This window comes from Lichenostomus cassidix, chromosome 8, assembly GCF_008360975.1.
Source record: "Lichenostomus cassidix isolate B80296 chromosome 8, HeHo_3.0, whole genome shotgun sequence".
NCBI lineage: Eukaryota > Metazoa > Chordata > Aves > Passeriformes > Meliphagidae > Lichenostomus > Lichenostomus cassidix.
The window spans coordinates 17,396,591-17,424,435 of NC_139489.1; the positions used below are offsets into that span (position 1 = coordinate 17,396,591).

Here is a 27,845-nt window from a genome sequence, read left to right on the forward strand (position 1 = left end):
ACTATTAACAGCTAAGCCACTCTTGAGCAGGCATATATCCAAAAACTGGTGAAAACACTGCCAGTTCTGGGGTTTTCAAATAGGTGAGCAGCTGATACAGCCTTAACAGTGTAAGTAGACTGATATCTAAGATAAGGTCAGCCAAGTCAAAACATGGACTGCAGTAAAGATACATTCTCTTGAAAACCAACAGGTCACTCAATAGGGACATGAGACATTTGTGAATGGACAGACACAGCTGTAACACAGCTAGCTACTGGCATGCCTGCTTGCAAAAACCACACAGCTTTCTCCTCATTTTGAGCTGCCTGTAACAAAGTTCTCTACAGTATCAGCCTGGCCTCGGTGCTGAGTCCGGTGTGGTTCCTCACACTCAATGGACAGACCTCATGCCATTAAAAACACCCTCTCTGTGTATCTGCAGTAGATTTCTCATTCTGAAATGGTGGGACACTGGGCTCAACAGTTCTCCCTCAGCTCTCACCTAAGCCAAGTAACAGTGCCTCAGTCCCTGACTATGAGGGTCTTCTGGGATTTACACGGAATTTAGGAAACACGGTTACACAGTGCACGTTAATAGGGAAGACAATTTCAATTACCCAGCAATGTAGAAACTGCAGATGGATCATAAATTGGAAAACTGAATTCCTACAGCAGGTTCCCTACAAGATTTTGTAGGATATGTTTGTATATCCCATATGTGAACAGGACATCTGTACAGCTCATTCTATACCATGAAGTACTTGCATGAAAACGCACATTAAAATACAGATTACCTAGCTGACTACTATATATTAGATGCATTCTTTTGAAAGGTAAAAAAAGTATTCTGATGGTTGTGAAATACATTTATAAATGCTTCTGGCAATCATTCACTAGGGATAATGTGATGCCCAGTGAAATACAAACCCAGGATCTACCCAGTTAAACAAATCTGCTCTATTTTTTCTTCTTTATTTCATGTGTGAAGTTGGCATTAGGATTTATTCCTTATTCAAGTAGGATTCTAAAAAGTACAGAATGCTAGCAGGATTTAGGTGAATAAAGATGTATTCCCTGGTGAGTTCATAATAAATCATAGCTAACCAGTAGTAGAACTTTCCAAGGTTACTCCTATATAAAAGCAGGACAGCAGCAGTAATGACAGAAGTATATCTTTCTGGTGCTGATTGGTGTAAACCAATGCCTTGGGATTAATCTTGTTCCAAGGATAATTTTTTTTTTCTAAACTCTCATATCTGATTGTCAAAATATCCTGTGACGGGATTAATCACAGCAAGCACACCTTCATGTAACTGTGAAACCTTCTTTTCAAGACACTTGGCGACCCATTTCTAAAAGACATCAATCAAGCACTTTGTAGGTGGTGGGAATGGTGAGAGGCCCAACATCCTCACAGAGATGCATAAGCTGCTGAGGCTACCGAGGCTACTGATCCAGAGGGAGGAGCTCACACACAATACAGAAATTGGGGTGTTTTGTCAGCAGTGGTAGGATCCCCACAGTGATGGGAAAAGTCAGTAGTCATTCAGCCTATCCTGCAAGCATAGCTGTCCCACAGAGAGAAGGAAGAACAGGAAGAAGCTCCAGGCTAGTAAATGTTAAATAAAAAGTAATTTTTCTATTTATTTGTTAGCTCATATTTTGATCTGTAAATGTGGTGCAATTTTTTTTTTCATAAACGTAAAAACATGTTTATTCTTCACATGAGAATATGCCCTCCACAGAATAAAGATGGGCTCTACAAAGAATATATGCCTCTTGGTGACTACAGCAAATAAATATGCAAAGTAAGGTACTGAAAAAAAGGAACATGCTTGAGACACACCAGGTCAAACTCAGGAGTTTTAACCTCTTCTGATACAACTGTTACTCATAATTGTTTACAAACTCTACCAGATCCTTGGTTTGGTTTTGGTGGGGCTTTTCAGGGGGGAGGAGGAGATCATAATTAGAGCTTCTGCTCTGAGTGACAGGTACAGTTTATAATTTCCACAGAAGGCACTCATCTCATTGATCACTCTCAAGTGCCACCTGTATCACAACCCTGCTGCTGATTCGGATATGGAATAACAAGTCAGCAGAAAAGATAATTATTGGCCACACACGATCAGCAACAGGGAGCTTGAAACACTGATGTGTATCCACATGAACTGGGACCCTATTTCCTTTGCCAGGTCTTTCCTCTGCCTCCTATACTGAAGCTCCCTAAACTCTCAAAACAAGTGTACGAGTTTTAATCCATCATACACATACACTGCAACAAAGCTTTGTAGACCCACAGGCCGACTTGAACAGTACCATCTGAAAGGATCTTTGTGCCCCAGTCCATGACCACACACTTCCCCACTTCTTCTGGAATGACAGAATGTGTGTGTGCAACACCTGCACACTGAGAGAAGAAAGCTTGGCCCAACACTAACCTGGCAATTGCCAGAGGAAGGTCAGCAGCCAGAGTGACCCTTCCAACCAGCCACTGAGCAGCTGCTGGGACACTACAGCACACACAGCTCTCTCAGTCTAGACACACTTCTGCAGTGAGTAGTAGCCTTTCAGTTGTATGAAAGGCTGGAGAGTTATACTGCATACATCACAGTCTCTAGACCTCATTCAAGCATCATTTTGAAGTCAAAAGAAATTTTGACTTCATTGTGACCATATGTGCAGAGAGGTGAGCAAGACAGCTGCTGAGGCTTAACGACAAACAAACCTAGCGGCAGACTTCACCACAGCTTTTTTTTTATTTTTTAATTTTATGTCTATTTGAAATTTTTGACAGTATTTTCATTCCTGTGTTAGAATAAACTGAAAAGTACTTCAATGCCAAGTACTTTTCAAATAAATAATTTGTAAGACAGTGGAAGTAGTTATACTTAAATGACCTCCCAAATTGATTGTAACAATCTTCTTATGACATAAATATTTCAGTTTTAAACACTATGACCTCCAAAAGACATGACACAAAAATACTCTGAGAGATTTTTTTTTAAAGTGTTTGCTTAAAATTAGAAGAGGTGACCATAAGCGACACCTTTTCCCCAGACATTATAGACATGGAAAGACAATCAACTCATGCTGACAAAGACACTACCACTGGGTGCAATCTTGCTGACATTACCAGAAGGAAAAAATTTCTGTTCCTGACTGACTTACACCTCCTTATCAGGTCGTAGTTTACCTGTGGTACATTCACCTATACCCATTACTGTAATCAGGTTTAAATACAAGTCCCTGCTCTACCAACCTGCTTTAAAACGCTCTGACATCTCTTTTACCTTCTCTATTCAATTCCATTCTTTGTTAATCAGACTATGTCTTCAAGATGCTAACAATGGGAGCACTCATTACTTAATCATGTTAATCCGTACCATTATATGAACAGATTTCCCATTTTATCTACCAGCACCCAGAATAAACTTGCATGTTCTTTTCCCTATGCTCTTTTCCCCACAACTGATGTCACAGTCGTTCTCTCTTATTTTTTCCATATTATGTCTGAGAATTTATGATTTTATCTGAATTGCTTTCTGACATGTGCCTTTGGTTGCCATGAGTAAGACTTGATAGCTTAACTGTTATCTGATTATTAAAAACCCCAATCAACTGTGAAATGAATTATTTCAACTGTACATATTTTATATGATCTCTGATATAAACAGTAAATCCAGAGTGTTCAACAGCAGTAGTTTAGAGATTAACCTAATGACAGGCTATTAAACCAGGAGAAAATAGCCAATTGGATTTTTAGAAGCCTGCACAGAACAGCAACAGTTAATGGTGATTTGATGGTTTTCTACGACTTTGGAACAAATACTTGGCTTTCAGTCTGAGTGCAATGCTGGACGTTCCTGTCTGATGCTTGGGGGATTCAGCCAACTAACAGATACATTTGGTGAAGAATCTCATTCTAGTCATGCCCTCCCTTCCTAATTTCCCTTTTCACTGTTTTGTCGTCTTTGCCTGTTCCTCAGGGAACCAAGTGATTGATAGCCTAATCCAATGACTGTATTACAGCTGCCTCAACTTGGACTCTTTTCCTTATCATTAGCAGTTAGCCTATGGTTAAATTCACAGCTCACTGCTTGGTACAGCCCCTGAGATTTAAGGGTCTGGCCTTTAGAAAATATTTAACATAAAATTGAAATCTTGACATACTGAGAATTCAGTTCTCTGCAAGGCTTCTTTAATTAATCCAATGTACTGTACCATTGTTCTATATGAGGCTCTGACATGGTGAACTGTTACTGAAGCTCACAGAGATGTGTAATTCTAAATTAAACACTCACTTACATGTACCTACACTGCATTTGTTTCCCAAGTACATGTGCATAAATGTGAAAATTTAAATCCAATCTCTAACGATAATAAACCACAAACCAATTACACTTAAGGAGCAAAGACTTCATTCATTTCAAGCTCAGAATGAGCTTTTTTCCAAAGTAAGAGGAGGAGAAAACACAGCTTTGTTCAAATGCTCTGTGTAAAGTCTCCTCCTTCATTCTTTCTCCAGGACTCATTTAATCTTTTGGTGAATGAAATCAATTATGATCATTTTTAATCAACTACAAATGGCACCTGTGCTAAAAGTGTAAAGTGTTTTCTTTGTGGGAATGAAATTGGCTAGAAAATATTAAAAATGGAAAAAATATGCTTAGTTCGCTGACCTTATCTAGAGAATAATACTTATTTTTAAATAGCTATAGGAAGGATGTAGACCTTGATCTATGCTGTAAACCTTTGCCCTACTTCCAGTCAGTCGATGAGCTGCAAGCTTCTATGAAAATGGCAGCTGAGTCCCAGATGAAAAATTATGCATCTCATAAACTGCTATTCTGCTGAAATGTCAAGCTATGGCAGGGCTGTACCTCAAACTCAGCACTTGGCATTTTCCTTCTGTCTGCTTTGTTGCCATGAAGCAAACATGAACAGTGAGGATTTGTGTAGGGCAGGTAGCAGGCGAGCTCCCTGTCAAAAATCTATTATTAGGGCTCTGATCTCTCCTGCATAGACCAGTGACGGCAGTACACTAAGAGAAATCAGACTGCTGCAAGGACACGACAGAAAACAGAGGACTCTTTGTGAATCCTGACATAATATATGCAAATAAGGGCTTTTAATGGCTGAGCTACATTGAACAGGAATAATAAAACAAAATTAAAATTGTACTACGGCATATATTTGTTTTTCACCCCTTTCCGCACTGTTTTATAAATATATGTTAATGTAAATAGTCTTTAACTCTCAGTAAATATTTATACTAAACAGAAGTGCCTATGCATACATACATTTTGTTTTGTTTCCAGTGATGGGCAGCTTTTCATTCATTTCTATTGACCAAAATACACACTGCTCTGTTACTGACAGAACTGTGATGAGTAAAGTGAATGCTCTTGGTTGGTTTTTTCACTTTTCTTTTAATGATGTGTCATCAACTTAAAATTAAAAGGCAGCCCTTATTATCATAATTTCAACTTTTTCTCTTTCAATTTGATTCAAACACTTCAGATTAGAATATATGCTTCTATTAATAATGTCAATATACTTTTCAATTTCATGAAATAACTCCTGAAAAGCATTCCCTTAAATGTCACAATTGCTGTTGGACAGTGTTTTTTTGTAAAAACAGACATCTCCACTAACTTCATAAAGTAACTAAAATTAACTTCCTCTGCTGTTTTCCAACAATTATACATTCCTGCATTTAATGACTGAATCAGCCACCTAAGTATATTCCTTCTGACATCCCTTGTGGGCAGCTAGGAAGTTATAACACACAGCTTCCTGAATCTCTCTTTTTCTGGAAAACATACAAACACATGTACTCCAACATCATATACAGTACATTTGTGCAAATAATGCCAAAGTACTTCAGCAAAAAACAAATGGACAAAGCAATAACAGCACACAGACATGAGGTATTTGAACTGCTAGTGTAAAATACTGCAACATTTCTGAAACAAAGCATTAAAAGAATACATAGTGAGTGCACCATAGAGAGATTTGCTTTTAACCTAAGTTTTTGCTAAGTCCAGAGTATGGTTTTATAAATTTATCCCCTAAGGATTTGGCTTCCAGACAAAAACAAAGAAACAAACAGATGACAAAGAACAAAAAACCATGGAAATTCAAACAGAAGCTCAGCTCTATTTTGCCTGCAATAGATATCCTATTGTGCTGCAATGTGATGTGTTTTATAAAACACATCTGGAATATGGAAGCACAGTATGAAAGCTCACGGAAAAAAACTTTTTTTTGTTTTTCATTTTAAAATAAATTTCAAGGAAAGAAATCTTAGGGAAGTATGCAGCTGCTGACAGTATTTTAACATTTCTCTGAGAAATCTGGCATCTTATTCTGGTATCCATAAAATATGCATTATCAAAATAATTTATGCTTGTACAAACTAAAACATCTCCTTCAGAGCCAGAGGTCTTTATTCCTTGTGAGGATAAAAAAAGCCACCATTAGCCTCTTTTTAATAAACAAATACCCTGCAAATACTCTGCCCACGTATAGGAAGAACTCGGAATAAAATCTCATGTATTCTACATTCTCAAACCTAAAGTATTGTTAGATCCATTCTAAAAACTTAATGGAAATCAAACTGTCTCTAATATTGCAAACACATATGGCAGTCATACAGCTTGAAAAACTGTACTTTAATTTTTCTTTTACTTTTCATCATAAGGGCTTATTTCTTTAACCATATTTTGTAGAATTCATTAGGACAATTACACTTTTTGAGTAATGGGCAGTTCCCCTTAATTTATTTTAAAAAATGGATGAAGTCTGGAGGACCTTCTAAACACAATGTCCTTTCAGATAACAGGGCAACAAAAATCTGCAGGGCTACCATAGCCCTTGGACTCATCCAATGCTCCACAGTACAAATTGGAAATTAATTTTCCTTAGAAAATAACAATTTATCAAAGTTAAAGTGAAATTTTTCCTGATTTTTTTTTTTTTGTCACCAGGATAGAGGTAAAAGAAGAAGAAAAGCCTGAGAGATTTTATAATGCTCAGTATTTGGAGGGTAAACTTGGAATCCAGGGGACCCAGCTACGACCTGGGCTCACATGTGGGATTTAAACCTGGCTCTCCCAAGTCTGGCTCACGTTTAGGTCAGCAGGATGTGCCAGCATGAATGTGTATCCTGTGAGAGCTGTTTCACTTTGTATTAATAATTCAATATTTGCAGGCAAGTGGAGAAGAGAGAGACTAATCCCACAGTCTAGTAGTCAAACATCCACCTGGGATACTGGGATCCTTCCCTGTAAAAACCACCCAAGAAACAGGAGGGTAGGAAGGAGGAACAGTGATGCCTCTTGCAATTTAGCAATTTTCAGCTGATCAAATTAGATCAAAACAGGAAGGTCACACCCCAAGCATTGGCTGGCAAGAAAACACTGACTGTGACAACTCAGAACTAAATGGAGGTTTCAAAGTAATCCCATTAAGTCTCTCCTTCTTTCTAAAAAATGTTTAAAAAAAACCCCAGAGACAAAAGTCCGTTCTCAAAACACCTCAGGATTTGGCAATGATATTAATAAACCTTTTTTCCTTATTACTTTTGTGTATGTTAGATAAACCATAGGAAACTACCTGTCATTTAGTAATTTAAAAGGAATTATAAAAAAAAAACCAAACAAACCTGCTCCAATGTCTCTTTTATCTAGAAAAATGAAGGATGAACCTCCTGCACATAGCTGCTTCTGCATGAGGCAGACAAGAAGAGAAGGCATGAGGAGGCAAAGGGGAAATTTTATATGGAAAATATTTTTTCAGTCCATGGCCCTGTAGGAACACATTTTGGAACACTGGAGGACAGTGAAGTCTGTCAGTCAAGATGCTGAGCAGCTGCTAGGCCAGGGCACTGACACATCTTTGTTATTTGTTCTTTGTTGGAAACCTTCATCAAACTCAGAGGAGGGAGTTTGCACTCACCTGGAGAAGGCAACCTGCACTGCACTAACAACCTGTGGATACAGCAAATTTATAAATCCCTGGAGAACATCAGTCCTTTAGGAGACCAATGTCTTGTCCCGTGACCTGCTCATTGCCAGGGCCAGCAGCCAGACACAGTGGCTGGATAATACTGAGGGTCACCAGTGTTGTGTCCAGGTGCATTTCAGACCTCACCAGGACACCTAAGGGGACTCTGTGCTGAGAGCTCCACAGGGCTGGGGACAGCTGCCACCTCAGCAATGGTGACACAGCACCGTGAGGGTGCCACCCTGCAGGACAGGGACTCCTGCCTCACACACTGCACCTCTGTGCCACAGGAGCAGCACTGCTAGTCCAGGATCTACGCACATGGAAAAATCCAGAAAGCCCCATCCAGCCTGGCTGTGTGCTGTATCTGCCCTAGCTTTGTGCATGACAGAACAACAATGAACCAGCTGTGCTTTGGGAAAACACACAGAACGAACCAGACTTGTTGCTTCTATAATAGTGCTGTCTTTCACTTCAAAAATTAATTCTCCCTTGAGAGGAATTATTTGAAAAAAACAACAAAAACTTACTGACTCTATCAGAAAATAAAACAAAACAAGAATTTTACACTGATCAAAATAGAAACCCAATACGTTACACCGTGGAGTGACTTTCATGCCAAGGCCACAGAGCACTTCCCACCAAGCCTGTAGGCATGTAAGTGGTGTTCCTGCCATTCCACAGACAGCAGGAATAAAGCATGGAAAGGTCAAATGTCTGGCTGCAGGCCACACAGCTCAGCCGTGGCACAGCCAGGAACAGAAGTATGGCCACCCTGCCCCTTGCTCTGACAAGATGACACGCTCTCCCACTTTTTGTCTTCTTGTAAGCATGCTAGCTCTCTCAATTTAAAATTGCTTTCCTGCTTTTGGAAATTTGTATACTGCTATACCTGAGCACTGAGCAGAAAGTATTGCAACATTCTGCTGAGCTATTGACTTTATTGGCTCTGAAGCTTTCTTTTATGCAAGGAGTTGTGGGATTGAAACCTAGTGATGACAACTACCAGCAAGAAATGTTTACATATTAGTCTGTTACATTCTGCTCTTTCAAAACATAATGAATTGACACCATTTCCAGAATTTTACATATTTTTAAAATAAGCAGATTTGCATCATAGGTAATGGTGCATCCTAAAATGTCATTTTCTCTCCCCTCTGATACATGTGAAACTTCAGGAAAAAGAAAAGTTATACTTATGCACATACACACACACATATATATAAATAAAATAAAGAACTTTTCCTCAGGTCCATTTAGTATTATAAACCACAGAAGTGCTGGTACATCCTCACTTACAGATGGGAATGCAGGTGCCACTAATTTAAGCTACATGCATGTTTTAAATTGGTGACATAAGAGACATACTTCTCATAATGCAGCCACTTTATAGATTTTATTAGGCAGACTTATGGTAGGAAGGAATATGCAGAAATTGCAACTTAAATGAGAAAATGTGAATGGTGTTACTTATATAAAATACTACCGCAATAGTTCTTTTATTAATTTTTAATGCACAGCACCCACTGTGACCTCCTTTATTCTTTTCCTGTCAACATGGCAGGCTAGAGAAATTGAAATGGGCTGTAGCTGCTCTCTTCTTGTTCCCCTCTTCCTCCCATTTTGCATAATATTAAAATATAACATCTTATTGGACTGTCACTGTGGAATAATCATTATGCAATAGGCATAAAGATTTTTTCTGATTGTTATCGCTTTCTTACTTTTCAGCATTCTCTAAAAAATTCCAAATTCTATGTAGTTATCTAAGGCAATAACGCAATTTGCCACTGAATGCACTCATCTGAATTAAAGTTTGTTTAAAAGTCATCTTTTGCTACATTTCCTATGGTTCTCCAAGGATAACACCAGTCACATAAAATAAAGCATATTTTTGCCTGTCTGGTCACCTCTAATTACATTTTTGGGGTGAGGTAGGAGGCGGGTCTGACAGAATAATGTTTGATTCAATCGGGAGGATGCTATTACTTCTTTTATGTATATTTAGTGCTACCTCTATCACCAAGGAGACTAATCTCCATAACAGTAAAGTCAAGAAGCTCACAGGATTGTCTTTGCAGGGCCAAGTTTGTGTTGTCACAGCAACAGAGTGCACAAGGTCAATGGATTAATACATTAGTGTGTGCCGGCACTGAACTGGAGTGTAAAAGTTTTGCTGCTGGTTTGAAAATTAAACTGTGAAGCAGGACCTGAAAATATGGCCTACACAAGATATTCTTGTATATCTTGAGTAATAGGCCACAAAAATATGCATATATTTGCCTAACACTGTCTATCATTTTTACCACGGTGGGAAGAGGAGGAAATAACCTCCCTGGAAGAGGTGCACTTAGTGGGAAGGAGGGAGGAGGGCTGGAGATTGGGCTATGAAACATACACTGCATTTGGATTGTTGATATTTCCCCCTGCGATGCCCTTTCATTAGCCTCTGTCTAACGTGGGGCCTGACAATTGTGACAGGATGAAAAATTTGAGGAAAAGTGAGGGTCACGAGGGAAGAGATTTCCTTCCCTCTCCAGTGACCCTATCACAGTATTCTGATGCAGTGCTTTACCATTAAGGAAAGGGCAACCCAAGAGCCTTCACACTTAATCTGTTCCATCTGTCATGACTTAGAAACATTGACCAGCAGCGAGCTTTAAGGACTCGGTGCGACTGCAGACATGATATTCTAGCCCACTACAAGGACCTCCTGATGTTTTGAAAGCCTCCAAGGAAGTACCATGCATCAAAAAGGGCAACACCTACCTGACATGCCACCATATGTGGTCCTCAGTCCTCGACCAACTGCTGGCCAAGGTGTGCTGTCTGCTTTTAGTCCCATCAGTCCTGACACAGTGTTGGTGGCTGTAACACCATCTGCGCCACCTGTGAAAGAAAAAGTCAGTCATTTTTTTGTTAAATCATGTGTATAAGAACAAGAGAGGATAAAAAAACAAGAGAAAACCTGTGAATCTCTGAAATAACTAGAAATTCAAATAAACAGCAGGAGAGCAAAAGCAACAAACTCCAAGGGGATGCACGGAAAGGTCCTTATGACTGATCCTAGGCTAATTTAGCACTGGCTGCAAGGGCTGAAGGAGCTGTAAAGGCTGTAAGACAGCATGTGCAGATGCTGGGGCTGACAGGCAGATCTCTGCCCCTCAGCTGTGTGGGACAGAACCTGCTACAGTGGTTGTTCAACACCTGAAGGTGCCCAACACAGTGGCTGCTTCCTCCAAGCTTCTGTGCAACAAGACAAAAGAAGCAATGTGACAAAGAAACAATTACCATGGTTCTAAGTGATGGATTAATACACCTGCTTGCAAACTTATTTGCTGCCATGTTGTACTTTAAGATCTAAGGAAAAAAATATATATACCTTCAAATGGTGTATATTTTGTTTCCTCAGAACATACACATCATTTTCACTGCTAAATACAGGAATAGGGGGATGCACAGTGGTATGGTAAACATAAATATGACAGAAAGAAGAGCATGCAGGGAAACATACAAACATATAAAATTTATTGTTCACAGTTAATATGGTTCTCTTCATATACTGCTGTATTCCAGATGCATGGACAAAATTAGGAAACTTTTGATCACTCTGCTTATTCTAAATACATCAAACAAAAGATTTTCATATTAGTTTCTGTTATCTCTTATTCTAGCAACACTCCTATCTTACCCCATCCAGCAAGTTAGGAAATATGCACAACTTGTGCACTGGAGTCACTCACCTTCCTGTGCAGCCACTGCAATTTTCACAATATCAGTAACATTTGGGGTCAGTTTGGCAAAGAAAGGAATGTGAACAGCTTGTCTAACCCATCGACAGATGTTCCGTACCAGCTCTGGATCCTGTTCAAATAGGCCAGATAAATATAGAACATAATTAAAAGTAATACGAACAAAAGGTATATTAAGGAAATAGAAAACTTTGCTCTAAGTGGCTATACTGCAATTTTGTGAAATTGCACATCAGAACTGAACTTCTCATTAGTTAACTTATTTCAGACACATCAAGTAACTGCAAATCCACTACAGAAAGGTTAGTTCATGAAAAAAAGGATTTTTTTTTTTTCCAGAAGACAAAGATATCACAAAATGTTCCTTCCCAGAGGGAGGAAAACACCATTTTGGATGACAGAGACTATTTTACTCATTTATTTTGAAAATTACTTTTCAGTTTTAATGACTCACTCTATGTAAGGTACACTGAAAATAAGCAGTATCCTATAAAATAATGTGAACCTGATGCATTGTCTGATCATGCCTTGATCAGAACAACAAGGATGAATCAAGTTTGCAGGGCTATCAGAATGCAATTCCACATTTCTGAACTCTGAGAATAACTTGGGATGGCCATAGCGTAAATGAAAGATCAAAATCTTCTCTGTTAAAGCCAGAAATAGAAATCTTCAAGTGTTGGCTTCTCCTGATTTCCAGTCATTTACTTCTCTTATGGAATACATCTCATATAGACAGTAATCAACTACCCTTTTCACTGAGGACAGCTCAGTGAACTAACACCTGCATCTGGCACATACAAGGGTTCTTGTTCAGTGTGACTCTTAGTATGGAGTTGTTTTATTTTGCTGTTGGGAATTGATAATACTCTTCAACAAATACCTTAAAATTTGCAATACTGATGCATATAGAATGTGGTGCATGTTCTGGATAAAAATTGAGTGGTGCCATTACGAGATTTAGTACAAGTATTACCTGTGGGTAGGCTAATTGTTACTGCAGAAATTATTTACATTTACTAAGATTTTATCACTCTCTCAGATAATTAAGTCTGTCATATTGAATAATCTTCTCCCATTTGGAAATTATAAAAACCCAGAATGTTAAATTTCTATGTAGTAACTGAGAATGGGATGAGACTAAATGAAGTTTAATTTAAAACAATCCAGTGGATACCAAGGTTGCCAGTTTAGTGAACACACAGGAAATATCCTCTTGTTGTTTTTCCTTTCTTACACCAATGGTTAAATACAAACAAAAACCCCATGGGCTGTGTTCCTAGAAAGTACACAGTGCTTGTCATGAATAGTAAAATCCTAAGACTTAGCTCTGGCATCCCAATAAAATGGTGATCTCCCCGCCCATGCAGCTGCCATGAAATATGTATGAACGCTGCACTGGCACTATGAAAGTAGTTGCAGCTTTGACTTTCATTTCTGTTTTGCATTTCCTTGAGGCCCAGTGCAGAAATGAGAGACCCTCCAGAAGACATGAATTGTATATCCTTTATGTTAATTCTTCTCCTTAGAACTCCTTGTGATAATGTTCAGGATGTTGGCACCATAACTCATTATGCTGACTTCGTTGTGCTTGCAGTGCTGCTGTAAAAGTTCTTACTCCAATGCACACTAACACCTTAAAAAAATACAATTATTTCAATCCACATTGAATAACTTGTTGTGAGATGTCTTTCATAAAAACCTAATTTTCATCCTACCTAAGACAATTTAACTAGTTTGCGTTTCTTAACAAATAATAATTGACTTTTTTTTTTCTCCAAAAGTAAGTAAAGATCTTTATTTTCAATCAGTTCTGCTTCTCACACACCAAGATTAATGCAATGAATGCACTGGAATAGTCTTCTATTTCTCATGCTAGTAAACAGTTTAAATATCTGACTGCACAGCACATGATTAGAAAAAGCCCTTTTGAAAGGCTCACTTTTATCAGCATGGGAAAACTGTCCATTTTTGGCACCCATAAAATCACAGGTAACTTAATAGAAAAATAATATGAAAATTCAAGTGAAGGAGGTAAAATCTTTGATACTATTTCACTTAATATTCCTAGGAAAAAATAGGAATATTTAGTGAGTAAACATGGAAAAAATGAAATAAAACAGTGCTCTGCTGCACAGTGAAACAATTACTGATAGAAATTGGACAGGTGATGAATTTTTTTACAAAAAAAATTAGAATTCCCATTAAATTTGATTATTTTGAACTCTAAGAGGTATTCCTAAAGGTTATTTTTTCCCCATAATGTTTTATGCAAATAATTTGCTCATTAAATAAATATCAAATGAAGATAATGCTAGGTAACTTAAAAGAATTTTCAGTTTACCCTTCTGTCATGAAGTCACTGCATGAGAATACCAGAGCTTTTGTGCTCTACAGCAACTAATGCATTCTCAAGAAGGAATAATATCCTAACTTGTTTTTTTTTATTTCATGTTTTCTTCTTTAGATCATAAAGAGAAGTTATTTGTTAATTTATAAATTTCATGATTGCCTACTGTATTTTCACTGGAGACTTGGAAGAATGTATTGTAAGCAATCAGATGGCTGAAACCAGGAGATATTGATGCCACTGGACAGAAAATTTTCATAGGAAATTAATAAACTACATTTCTATAATCCATGGGAAGCTCTCTGGGTGGTGCACAACCTCTCCATAGAAGCTTGCCTTTAGATTAAGACCAATTTGCAGAGGTCACACAAGAACACAATTTTGAGAAACACTAAATTGATTAGAAATAAAGATTCCCTTCTAAATGCAATTTAAATGCAATCTTTGACTGAAGAAATGCAGTTCAAAACTTCAGATTTCTAAGAATATCAATTGTCCCATTCAGCAAAGTTTTAAACTCAGATGCAAACGTAGCAAAGTGAGTTGCATGATACCAAAAACTAGTTTTGAAGAGGTTATGTACAGGCTTCCTTTTGCCTAATTAATTTGACTGATTGAGGGCCTCCCACCTACTTGGATTTCTGAGACTGACCCCAATTTACATATTGCTTTTACTGATTCTTTCTTGGATTTATAAAACATTCAAAGATAAGCATATAACTTGTGGAAAAAATGAATCTTGAGACCTGTAAACCACATTATAAAAAATACTGTCACTGTTAATATGACATAAATATCTTTTTTTACCCCAATCCAAGTTTATGAAAATGCCTGCAGCTTTTATCATTGATAAAGTGGTTGACGAAGCCTGCATAATTAAGAAATATTTTCTAAAAGGCTTGGTATGTAAAATGTTACTAGCTATAAAAACAGCTGTGCATTTGTATTCACAAAATCAACAATATGAACTAAATAAAATATTATTCTGCTTAATTTAGTACAGGATTTTAATGTTTTTCGTTCACAGTCTACCATGTCGCTAAAAATTACCTTCTTTCATTACACATAACTGGGTCTGTTGGTTCTCTCATTACTAATGATACAGTGTGATTGTAACAGAATGTGTAGCATAATTTTGCACTGTGTGTCAATCCAGAAGAATGAACAAACGCTCCAATGGACTGTAACATCCATTGCTAGCACGCTTTGTTTATCTGCTGTATTTTTTTTTAAACAAACTCCATCTAAATAAAAGCTTGGCAAAATTATCATCAGCTAAAACATAATATTGATTCATGCACTGCACCTACAGGAATCTGTTGGTAATTTAATACCATATAAAGTCTCTTTTGGTATAAGCTGTACATCAGCATGTCTTCTGTCTTCCTGTTAATCAAATACTGCTTGTTTATTCCAAAGGCACAGGAGATTTGAATGTTACAGGGGTTGTCTTTTTACTTCCCTAAGCAACAGTACAGAATCATTTTTCCTGAATATTCATTATAGCCTTGGGCTAGATGAAGCTTTTAATCCTAACTACTCATTGCCAATGGGTAGATATACTAGAGGAAAAACAACTATTCACCTTTTTTTTCTAAATGATCACATGATAAGCTTAACTACAACCATAACTATAAGTCCTCAGAAATTAAAGCGGCAAGTTGTCTACTGATTGCATTTGGCATCAGTAATGAGATGAATCCCCTGTCCTATCACCCCCAAGGCAGATACATCCTGCATGTTTAAAAAGAAGCGTGAAAATGCTGTGCACAGAGTAGGTCACCTCTCCTTGTGTTTCATGGAAAGAAACAAAACCATGATGAGATTACCACAGAAATGTCTGGCTGCAGATTTTTTGGAAATGTTTATTGTGACCTATTTTCAGTGTTCTTGCAGGATCCTCATTTTTTCAGTATCCTCTTAATGGCACAATCTTTACACTGTATTCAGAACACCTCTCTGAGGTAGGGAATCACTATTATACCTGTTTAATAAATGGAGAGAGGACAGTCAGGCAGCCTGAGGTGCAACACCTACAACTCATCTTGCTTTGGTGCCCAGTTTTGACAAAGTCATTTGCATAAGGACCTAAAAAGGTTTGCCTGACAGAAATCTGCACTTGATTCTTTGGACTACCTAAAACCATGAGATACTTTCCACATTAACAGAAAAATTTTTAATACTTGGATTTAAAGAGCTTTTCAGAGCATTTGAATAAGGCAAAAGATGGAATTACAACTACTTTAGGATAACAAACATGGGTTTTCTTAACTATGCAAACAGTCCTCGGGAAGCACATAATGGTGAGTGCATGAACATATACATGTGTGCATATATCAAGAATGCAAATAGTCTGAAAGATATCTTAAAAATAAACCTGTTACAGACTTTTTCCCAAGAACTTCATACGAAAGGTTAACACTCAGCAGAGCACATTAGCTGATCTTGTCTAATTAGTACTACAGAAAATGGACCATATTATACAATCTTCAGGTTGTCCCTAAATAGTGGTGTCAGGGAAGAACTCTCTAAGAACAGGACATGGACTTGTGCAGTTGTGGAAAGAATGAAAATGTAACTTTTCTCAGTCAAAATCCTGCCTTTACATATGAATGAAGGCTTCATTACATAGAACGATTGGATTTATCATGACACGTAACATTGGTGATTTGTGCTGGTCCATTATCCTGACTGTCATGATGGGAAGCTCCAGATGGCACAAAGAGTGTTGCAAGATGCAGTAAGACCTTGCATGTAAAGCCTTTAAATCTCATCTGTCACTGACTCAATGACCTAAACAACAAAGTTTCAGAAATTAAAATACTTTATCATATTTAATGCAAGAGTAAGTCTAATCTTCCTAAAACACTTCAGGTCATTGATTGCCACAAGACTATTCTTATACATGTCTCTTCTCTGTGAGTTTCATGGCTAAAAAATACATTATATCAGCATATTTGCAATTTTGAATGCTGATACTAAGTTACAGAGGACATACTTTGTCGTTTTATTAATTTAACACACATGAAGCTGACATGAGACTTTTTATGTGCAGCTAGGCAAGTGTAGGCAAGTGGCACCAATAGTCCCTCATCAGTGCATTCTTCTTGTGGCAAATTTTCTTTCTGTACTGGCTTTTCAGAAAGAAATCTTGTATCCCCATTGTATCTATTAGCACTGGAGGAATTTTTTATACAAAAAAGTGTTCTACAGTTAACTTCCTCATTCTAAGCAGTACATGCATTTTTCAAAATAATATCCATAGCTAGAGGAAACAGAGGCAGTGCTTTTATGATTACAAGAATGATGTAGCATAAGAAAAGCTTTCTAGGTGACAATTTGCAAGGCTCAGCTGTTAAATTTGATACACGTACTACTCTCACTTTACTGTTTTATTCAACTACTAGGGAAGAGTTAAACCCATCCTCAGCCAAATTGCTGTCTGAAGGCCCAGGACTCAAATCCACCCTCATCTGACAAGCAAGAAAGGAGAAGAGAATCTTTCCCCATCTCTAGAACCTTTCCTCCATGCAGCAGATAAACTTTCTACACCATCCTACCCTTCTTCTGAACATTACAGTGGCACTACCTGCTACAACCTGCAGTGTGCAAAGGCAGTGGCAGGAGGCATTTGGAGCAGCTTTAGAAAGTGAGTAATGATCATTTCTATAGACTCTTTACAGATTCAATCCACTCCACCAGCTCGATGTGTACCTATGGATCTGCATCTTTTACAGAGATCCCATAAATACAGTGAGGACACAATAGCCTGACAAGCTGTTAGTTTAAATATATCTATCTCATATTTGTTTTCCAGATTAAATACAGAGCCAGAAAACCATTAGAAAATCAGAACTTAAAAAAACAAAACAAAAAAACAACCCACACACAAAAAAAACAACCCACAAACCAAACCAACCAACCAACCAAAAAAAAACCTCTGTGGGTGAAGAACTACTTCTTTGCTATTCCTTAAAATATGAAAAAAAGTGAAATTATGGGAATTCCATCTTAAAGAGTTCCAAATCAGTATCTGTAGCCTCCACCAGTTTCTTATATATATATATTACTATTTATTCTTTCCACAGCTATCTTTTCTTCCTTCTCCTATGAGAGACCCAACATTGTCTTCATAAAACTGTCTCTATCTAAACCTACACAAAATTTCCACAGTACCTAAATACAGAATTACAGTCAATCACTACAGCAAAAGAGTCACCATTGCAGAATCTCATGGTTAATTTTACTGTTGTCTTACATCCTACAAAGGAGCGGTTTAGGTTGTGCATTTATCCCATTTCAAACTTAATTAAAGCTAACAATTTGTTTAAAACCTGTCAAAATAAGGGAAGGATTTCCCAGGATAGATGATGAATAACTCTCCGCTTCTCACCCGGAGTAAAAAATTCTTCCTCATTTCTCAGGAAATTTGACAGCTTTTGGTCAACATCTATTGACCGCAGCTGTCAAAAAGAAAGAAATGAAGCAGTTTAACCTAAGGCAGGAATAACAGTTTTCCTGGTTCTATGTGAAGTTATCTATATATATTAGGAAAAATTAAAAAAACCCCAAAAACAAACCAGCCTAAATTACTTCAGAGGCTTTGGGTTAGCTTGGTCAGCTTCACAAAAATGTAGCTGCTGGTTGAGAGCTTATATCCCTCTGGCAAGAATCCATGACATGATGTGATGTGAAACCAATGCCATAAAATAAACTTTTAGAGATAATGACAGTATATGAATTCAGGACTCTTTTTCAGTCAATACTGTATTGCTTTTTGCCATGTGATCCAAAGTGTACTAGTTTAGCCAAGAAAAACCCCCAAACCCCAAAACCCCCAAAATCCAAAATCTCATTAAATATCTTCAGTAAAATGGTACAGGAAAATCCCTGTATTCAGAGTAAAATTCAGGATAAAAATTCAAAACATCCAGACATGAATAATTTCATATTTTGTCCTAGGAGAATAAAAATGTTTCATGCTATTTAAACTTTCAGCTTGTATTAATTAACTTGCACTTTGAAAAAAGAGGTCTTTTCAATATGAAGGGAGGTTTTAGAGGTGGGGTTTTTGGAAGCATTTCTAAAAGATCAGAGATTCGGATGAGAAAAATTAAGCAAATTCCACATAGTTACCATTTAACTAAAGTACCATAGCAACAATATGCACTGTGACTACTGTTCACTGATTTAATTAAAGGACTTACTTATTTTCCACTCTCTTACATACTGTAAAATGTTCCTTTCTTTCAAAAAAGTCTTTTGAAACAAGTCTACTGAGAAAATGAAGACATTTACGTTGTTTCTACATAGCAAAATGTTCTCTTTATATTTTGAACAAAAACTGTAATATTTTTAAACTGAAAACATATCATATGGCTTATATAACTGAACATGTCCTACTAGTGAAACAAGCACATTTCTGCTTACAAAATACTACATATTAAAATGTAGAGGAACATTTAGTTGTTAGAGGAACATGTAGTTGGAAAGTTCCCATTAGTTTTTGCAGACTACACTCTTTTTTTTTTGTCATAGTCCTTTCAATTAGGCAAAAATATTACCACTTGAAGACCATGTAAAGACTATATTTTTATCTTTTAATTTAATTGGAAAAAAGAAATACTTAGAGAGAGTAATGACTCCCAATTCATAGATGTTTTTGCCAAGGTAAAAATCCAAGCAAGAACTCAGAGACCTGACTGAACTTGTTTTTTTCCTGTGGTTAAGTTATAAGAACTAAAAACTTCCCGTCACCTTGCTCCATGCCTAGATGCTTGGACTTTATTAATTTAAAGCTGCAAGCAAGGTGTCAAACTTTGATCAGCTGCTCCTTCAGATCTGCCACTGCACGTTCCACTTGGGGGAGCCTAATTGAGATTCTCCTTTTCTTCCAGTGACACCAATGTGTCACTGGGCAAAATCAAGTCACTGTGGATTAGGTCCAGGCTTTGGTCATGGCTGAACTGAGAAGTCATAACTCTGAGACCTTGTCTATACTGACAGAGATAACAGTGGGCACTGAGAAAAGCCAACAAGTCTGGAGCTCCTACTTTTCAAAGGAGTGACAGGCTCTTCTCAGACTACTTTGAAAAACCAGAAGAACAAATTGGTGCACATAAAAATATTAAATTTAAAAGCATTTAACAAAATAAACCTTAAAAGACACATGAAGGATTTCTACAGAATCAGAATTTCAATATTTTTCAGTTTTAGCAGATCCCTTTCTCCCTTTTCGTTCTTACTCTCCTTCAGTACCACAATAACTATTTCCCCCTACGTCAGCTCTTTAATTAGAACCTTTGAGAGATGTTAAAAGCACAAGACAAATAACCTTTTATCACCTTCATTAAAAAAATGGGAACAATAACTTGTTACAGTGTTTATTGTAGTACTCTACTGGAGCTGCACAAATGAATGATGTTTAACGTATGTCAAAAACCAGACAAAAATAAACCAAACAAAAAGAACCCACCCCAATGGGTTTTAACATAACTTATCTAAAAGCTGCCAGTTTTAACACAGGTCAGCATCCAAACTCAAGAATATATTTATCAAAGTGCTGTGTGGGAGATCCTCTTTGGACATCTTATTAGCAGCATGGCACTGCCTACATCTCTTCTGTGATAACGCTGAACCTCATGACTGAAAACCTCTGTGCAGACAAGGTCAAAAATGACCAGGAGATTTTTAAATGACCACTAGACAAAAGTACAAAACATATATTGGTGCTGGGAGTTATAACAACAATTAGAAGGATGTCAAGATCAAGCACAACTGTGACTTGAAAGGTTGGTGGCTGCCTTTAGTCAGCTTTGCAATTGCTCCCTTTTCAGATCACAGAAAAGCTTTTTGTTTTCTCCCCAGCAGAAAAAGGAAAGCAACTGAATTTATTTTGAAAACTGATTCCTCTCTCTGTGTAGGTGGTTGGGCCATAATGTTTTCCCTTATTCTAAATGTTTGGGGTTTGTTCCACTTCTTTTTAATTTAAAAATGTTAATCTAAGCAACCAGAAGAAACATGTCTGTTAGAAAACCTTCTACTTTTAAAATTATCTATAAGATTTTTTATATAAGTTTCTAATTACCTTATATGATGGGGAAAACTCTCCTTTTGTTTCATGGTGATAGGTCCGTTAAAACTTTAGCAATGAGTATTAACAGCTATCGATTTTAATGCAATATTAAAGGCATTTAAGTCAGATGATTTTCTTTGGTTGCCAGAATAAAGGTTGATAATAGTTGGCCTGAAAGGTTGATGCACAGATTGGCAGTTCAAATTAACAAATTATTTGTTTCAATACCAACTGCTTAAACATTTCAAGTGAAAAATATGAAACTGCACATTTGCCTTCAGTAAACTTCTTGGACACAATGCCTGGAAAGATTTATCAGCAGCACTGGTATATGTAAAGTGTTGACTAATAAAAATGCCTTTTTACCCCTGACAGAACAAAATATTTTATCCTGGTTGTTTCTAGCCAACCAAACTAATGTTTCTCATAGCACTGTAAAAAGTGGTATGCAGCATGATTAAATAATATTTCAGCTCTTTAGTTCATGCAGAGGTCACCTGCTAGAAGGCAGAAAGGTTTGATTAGGTTTACGTCACAGATGAAATATTCTAAAGGGAAGCACAGAACTCAAATATGTGAATGCTGCAGCTACAAATAGCTTTCTCTTGTGGTCAGGTAGGCAAGCTCTGTCCTTTCCTATAATAATAAGGCAGAAAACACTAATTGAGGAAAAGCATAAACCTTTGAAACACAAAACTAGGGAATATAAAATGTATGCTCTGAGAAGAATTTGGCACTCATTTTTAAAGTGGTCATCAAGTGAGCATGTATTCACATTTGACCTACTGTAAAGAGAAATTTCCCAGCCAACTGTCTAATTTTACTAGGAGCTGAGGCAAACCTTAAAGAAATATGAGTGTAGTCCTGAAAATTCTTGTGTAGGCAGTGAAGAGACTGGATAACACACTGTTAATTAACTTTAGCAAACACTGACATAAAACTGAAACTATAGAAAGAAAAAATTATTAATGTGCACCAAGATAAACAATCTTAAAATATTTTATTTTACCTGCACAGTTACTTGTTGGTGATGATTTCCAGTAAATCCTGTTTACCAGATACCATCATTACGAAAAACTGCAATGCCTTATGGTGCAACCACAAATCCAAAGGCAATTCAAAGGGCCTGGACATTTGCTGAAGTTTTCTATATTTCCCTTTTCTGAAAACATCTCAGGGCATTAAAATACATTTTCAAGAACAAGTACAGGTTGCCATTCGGTTAAAAAAAAAAAAAAAAGTTTTGTTTCTTTATGGGAAGCACTTGCTATGTACTTTATTCCTGTTAGGCTATTGAAGTGTCATTAAAACAGCCAAACTGTGGCAAGTCACTGCTACTGTGACCAAACTAACCTTCTTTGTGACATCTGTCACCCATAATGTGAATTTCAGTGGAAATGCTTCCATCGTACTAAGACTGAAAAGAACTGTAAACACAAATTGTTTTCATGTCTTCGTGATTTTCAAGGAAACAGAGTCACTTTTACATTTGCTAGGAAAATACATTCTGGAGAGAATGCTTTCCATACATAAATGTAAGTCACCACACAAAAACAGTAGTTAAAACCTTATTAACAGCCATAGCATGTCATTAAAAAGTTTCAGCAACTTTGTAGTGCTGTTAACATTATTGTTGTATTTATAATCCCTTTTTATTTCCCATTTTGTCTTTTGAGTAATTCAATTAGAAATCCTTCAAAGCAGTAACAGTGGATTAAATGTTGTCAAACCACAACAGAAAATTACAGAATAGTGTTCTGATGATGAGTTTATTAAACTTTGCATTTCAATTCATTTCTTCTTGAGTGTATGAAAAGCAGAATTCTTTATACAAAACACCAGTTAACTGTCATACCTCATTATTGTCTCCTTTTACATGTTAAAAAAGATAGAATATATGCGGACATAAAGGACACGTGCAAGAATTCCATTTAAATCACAACATTTAATCACATCTGAATCCTGCAAGAGTAACAGAAAAAGAAATGAATTCTCAGGTACTGAAGGAAGGTGAATGATCTCACCTACCCAGGAGTGACCATGAAGCCAGTAAGCTTTTCCTGCTCCAATTTCCAGTGAAAGAGCTCATCAGTCAATTTTTACTTTGAAAGCAACTCAGCCAAGGGTTTAGTTTATGAGGAGAGTTTTGAAGGAGGAAGGAATAGAAAAAGAAAAGAAAGAGTAATCTGAAAACAGAAAAGGTGGAAAAACCAATCCAAAGAGGTTAAAAAACAAAACCAAATTATCTAAAGAATGATGCTGGACCATGATAAATGTGAGACTATAAACATAAAATAAGTCCACAAAACACATCTCCTGACCTGTGAAAAAGTGTGCTGAGGTCTAAATTTGCAGGAGTTGAAGGAGGCAACCAGCAGCATCCCTTCTACCTACCTGCACATCCCAGATTCCCCCCCAGCAAAACAATGCCCAGTGCAGCACTTCCCGGCACACACAGAGTAATAGCATCACCACCTGAACCAAGGAATCCTTGTTTCTGAGGAATTGAATTTCTTGCCTCTGCTGAGCTTTTCCCTCAGTTGAACTACCAAGGCTTCTCTTCATATCCATTTGCTTTGGCAGCAGGCAATTCCTCTCCTCTCCCCAGCCACCCAGTTTTATGGAACTTACAGTGTCTGTGAAACAGTCTGGACTCAGAGAAAGATGACTGAACAGGTCATTTGGCCGAGACATGCCCCACAGCAGCGGGGGGCAGCGGCAGACACAAAGACATTGAGATCAGCTAGGACTGCATTCATAAGAACCAGCCCAAATGGATGAAAGTGGCCAATGCAAGAGAACAAGAAGACATACGAATCCTGAAACTCCACCACAAATACCAACATGAACATCATTTACACTGGTTTATACTGGATTTTAGGTGACAATGTTTGCACTGCTGCTATAGCCCAGTGTAGCACCACTCTGCTGTACTTTGCATTAATTTGTTGCAATAACTGATACAGGAGAGAAGAGCGAGAACTAATACTGCCTGCAGGACTCAATGAATTATACTTAACCAGCATATTATTGTAGGCTGATAGTAGAATGTCACATGAACACAGATATAATCAAATTCTGTTTGGGGCATCATTTATTTAAAATACTTCAAGCTCCTTGCTGGCAGAGCAACAGCGAATTAGCATGCTACGCTGTGCACTTAAATTAAAAAGCAGCCTCATCTTTCCTATTTCCAAGGTACAGCAGAGCAAATCTAATTGTGCCATGCAGTCAGCTCTCATCTTTGCAGAGTAACCAGGGCTTTGGGGTTTTTTTTCTTTTTGTTTTTGACAGATTTGTCGTCTTCTGAATGAGGCAATGTAGGCTTTTATGAAACTTGCCTCCTAATTGCAGGCAATAAACGTAAGCACAGCCAGCAGCAGAGGCTGTAGCAAGTACAGCTAAAGTAAAATGAAAATAAAGGTAAGAGAAGAACCACAAAGCAAGTTCATTTTACATATGATCTGAATAGTTAAACCACCAGGATCTGGATTTCAGAGCTTGCAAGAGACATATACATTTCTCCTTCAATATAAACGAAAAAAGTCAAACAATTCCCCAAACCCAGAGCTTAAATGCTGAGATAGGCAAAGATTTTTTATATTTTGGAGGTTAGAAGGCATGGGTAATTAATAAGAAATACTTATATGCAAGAATGTTATTAACTTTTAAAATATTTGCTTATAACATGAAGAATCCCTGTTCTTGCACTTAGGCTGAGATCTTTGAACATGAGATTTGTTGCTTTTGACTTGAGATCTCCTTGCTCATACTGATTATCCCCCTCCAAGTGAACATGCAAGTCCTTGTGCTTGCTTTTATCCAGTACTCATTTCCTGTTCCTGGTAGAAAGAATGGTTAGGAACTGAGCAGGGTGAATCCACAGCACCCCAGGAATGGTTCTCTGAGTGCACTCCAGGAAGGCAGGTACTGGAAGCTCCCACTTGGAGTGGCACTGCCACCAACACCAGTAAGTTTTGCCGTAGCTTTGCCTGCCTGAGCCCCAAATACTCCAGAGATGGAGAGTACAAAGCCACACAAACAACATGTTCCTGATCTGCATCTTGGGAATTTTTTCCGAGTGCGCAGTTTGAAATATTCAGCCTGCAACCTGCCCCTTGCTGTATCCTCTGACCTGACAGAGAATAATCTTCCCCTTTGTGGCTACTCTTGCAGCAACTTGGTCACAACCTCTCAGGTAGCTGTAGGCTGCTCTTTCCTTCCCTCCATTGTTTTACACTCCCCACTAGGCCAAGGAGAATCACTGGTATTTTTGAAGACTGAGTATTGCTCGTCCTAATCGATCTTACTCTAATGTTTCTTGGGAGATGCACATTACAGCTCTGGGGCTTCATCAGAAGAACAAAGAATGACAAAAAACATAGCAGGAATGTAACTTTAATGGAAAGTAAACCCAGATTACTGACTCATTTTAACTATTTATTCATTCTTGGCAGAGCAGCCGAGAGACTTGTTGACTCTTAGACCAAAACAAAAATGGCAAACACTTAAATTTGCTGATTTCACATGACATCAATAATTCTGAACATTCCATGCCACTTTTTAGAGGCATAAGTAAAAAGAAAAAAAAATTAAAACCTCTTTCCATGGTTTCCAGTGAAGGACAAAAAATGCACCACAAATATAACAAGTTAGCTGTTTAAATGTGAGTGCTACCCTCTCACGTGCTTGATTTATTATTTTCATAATTTTATGCTAAAATTACTACAGTAATGAACTGTAGTGAGAAAGTGACACTGCCATTTTTTAATAATCTGCTGTTCCCCATGTTGTCTTTATGTTTCCTATTAAATGTTTTGTTCACATAGTTTATCTGATTCAAACAAAATCTGTGCATTAGTGCTGGTAAACTTAATGACAGAAATTCTATTACAATTTTTAATGATGTCTACTTTTATACAGTTGCAGATTGTTATGAAAGAATAAAAACCTTAACTTTATTATCATTTATCTGCATTAGTAAATATAATTGACATTTTATACAGAACCAGCTTTAAGTAACTTATTGGCAGCAATACAGATGCCTCTTAATATTACCCTCTGGCTAGCTATGCTGTTTGGGCGCCAGAGTGTCTGCACTAATGACTTGGAATTAAAATCAAATAAAAGCTGAGAACTGTAATTCAGTATAAAACAAACAGCCATACTTAGTACCAATTTTAATATATATAATTTGGATATACCAGGATCTTTTTTAATTTTCAGTTGATAGAAAACAGTGAAAGCATTTGAGCCCAGATAACAAAATAGGATAAAGTAAAAACAAATCTGATGTTCCCAGATTTCTACGCTTCCCCTGTAGGCACACCATAGGAATTGGAATGAGAAGTAGACAGTGTAATTAACCTTTCCTTTCCTTAAAAAAAACCCCAAACAAACAAACAAACGAAAAACAAAAATAAAAAAATAGGCAGAACATTTCAGACATTTTAAGTAATAAAAATACACATTTCTCTGCCATTATTTTTCATCTCAGCAATTTCTGTAGTTTCCTGAGGATTTAATGTGCTTAGGCATGAAAGAGACCTAATCCTTGAAAAAATTTCCTATGAAGACATGGATTATGTTATCAAAAAGATTTAAGAAAACCTGCTTCACTGTACAACCAGGAAAGCTGCTCTGCCTCTCAAAGCCTCACGCCCTGGCTTCCAGATATCAAGTGGTGTTTTTTTTCCAGAGCATATCTGAGCCCTCTCTTCCCCACAGAACCCATGTATGACCTATTTGACTTCAGTGCTGGGGAAAAAAACCAAAACCAAAAAACCTAAAATTCTATCTAACATTTCTGTATCTTCTGATGGGGCCTCCAGGGGCCACTGTACATGGAAGCCCCCTGAAGGGCTACTGATAAATCTTGTTGCACATATCATTACTTAATACAGTTTATCTCCACCCTTTGCTTCAATAATCTACATTTAAAGTCACTATAATTTAATTTTAGCGAACTCTGAGGAAGACCATCAGGATCTGGCTCTCTAAACATGGCTTGTTTTATTCATTTATTCATCCAAAGAAGTTGATTCTTCTCTAAGCTCTCATTTTAAAAAGAAAGCTAAGAAAACACAAGAACACGTCTAAGAAAGAGTAGTATATATTAAACATTCCAAGGAATATCTATATTGTATGGGGAAGGCAGATATTTTATTATTATAAAAACATATATGTATCTATAAAGTAACCTTCTTTCTTTATGGATCTGATCTCCTCCATGGAGAGTCACAAATCCACACGATAGCCCTGAGTGCTCAGATTTTGCATTTGCTTCTCTGATTTTACAATAGCTGAAAGATATGTAAAAGCTCATGTAGCCAGACAGCTCCCTACTGACTACACATCTAAGCAACTTCACATGCATACATTATTCCAACCACTGAAAGCTGGAAATAACACATGCCTAAAAAAACCAAACCCCATGCTTGAAAGGAGGCTGTTTCAGTTTCTGTGTGGAACCTCCAGGGCTCTCCTGGACCACACTGCACCTTCCACACTGTCCTGCCTTCTCAGGCAGGGACAACCCAAACTACTGAGCTACCACCCTGCAGACTGAAGGGTGGGAATTTCTTCAAAAACTTACGAAGATGGCTAAAGGAGCAATTCGTTGTTCAATGCAATTCAGGGGAAAAAAATTAATAATAACTACTAATGTTTTGCTAGT

At 37.3% G+C, this 27,845-nt stretch overlaps 1 protein-coding gene across 3 annotated transcripts in view; it reads right to left on the bottom strand.

The window, feature by feature from the left end:
• Window positions 1–27,845, bottom strand: part of DPYD (dihydropyrimidine dehydrogenase) — a 336,246-nt gene that overhangs the window by 77,280 nt on the left and 231,121 nt on the right. For all 3 annotated transcript variants that reach the window (XM_085068147.1, XM_085068146.1, XM_085068148.1), the window contains 2 exons: window positions 11,736–11,856; window positions 10,762–10,881 (listed from right to left, as the gene is read on the bottom strand). In XM_085068147.1, coding sequence (XP_084924273.1) covers window positions 10,762–10,881; window positions 11,736–11,856 — 241 coding nt within the window. The remainder of the gene's footprint in view (window positions 1–10,761; window positions 10,882–11,735; window positions 11,857–27,845) is intronic.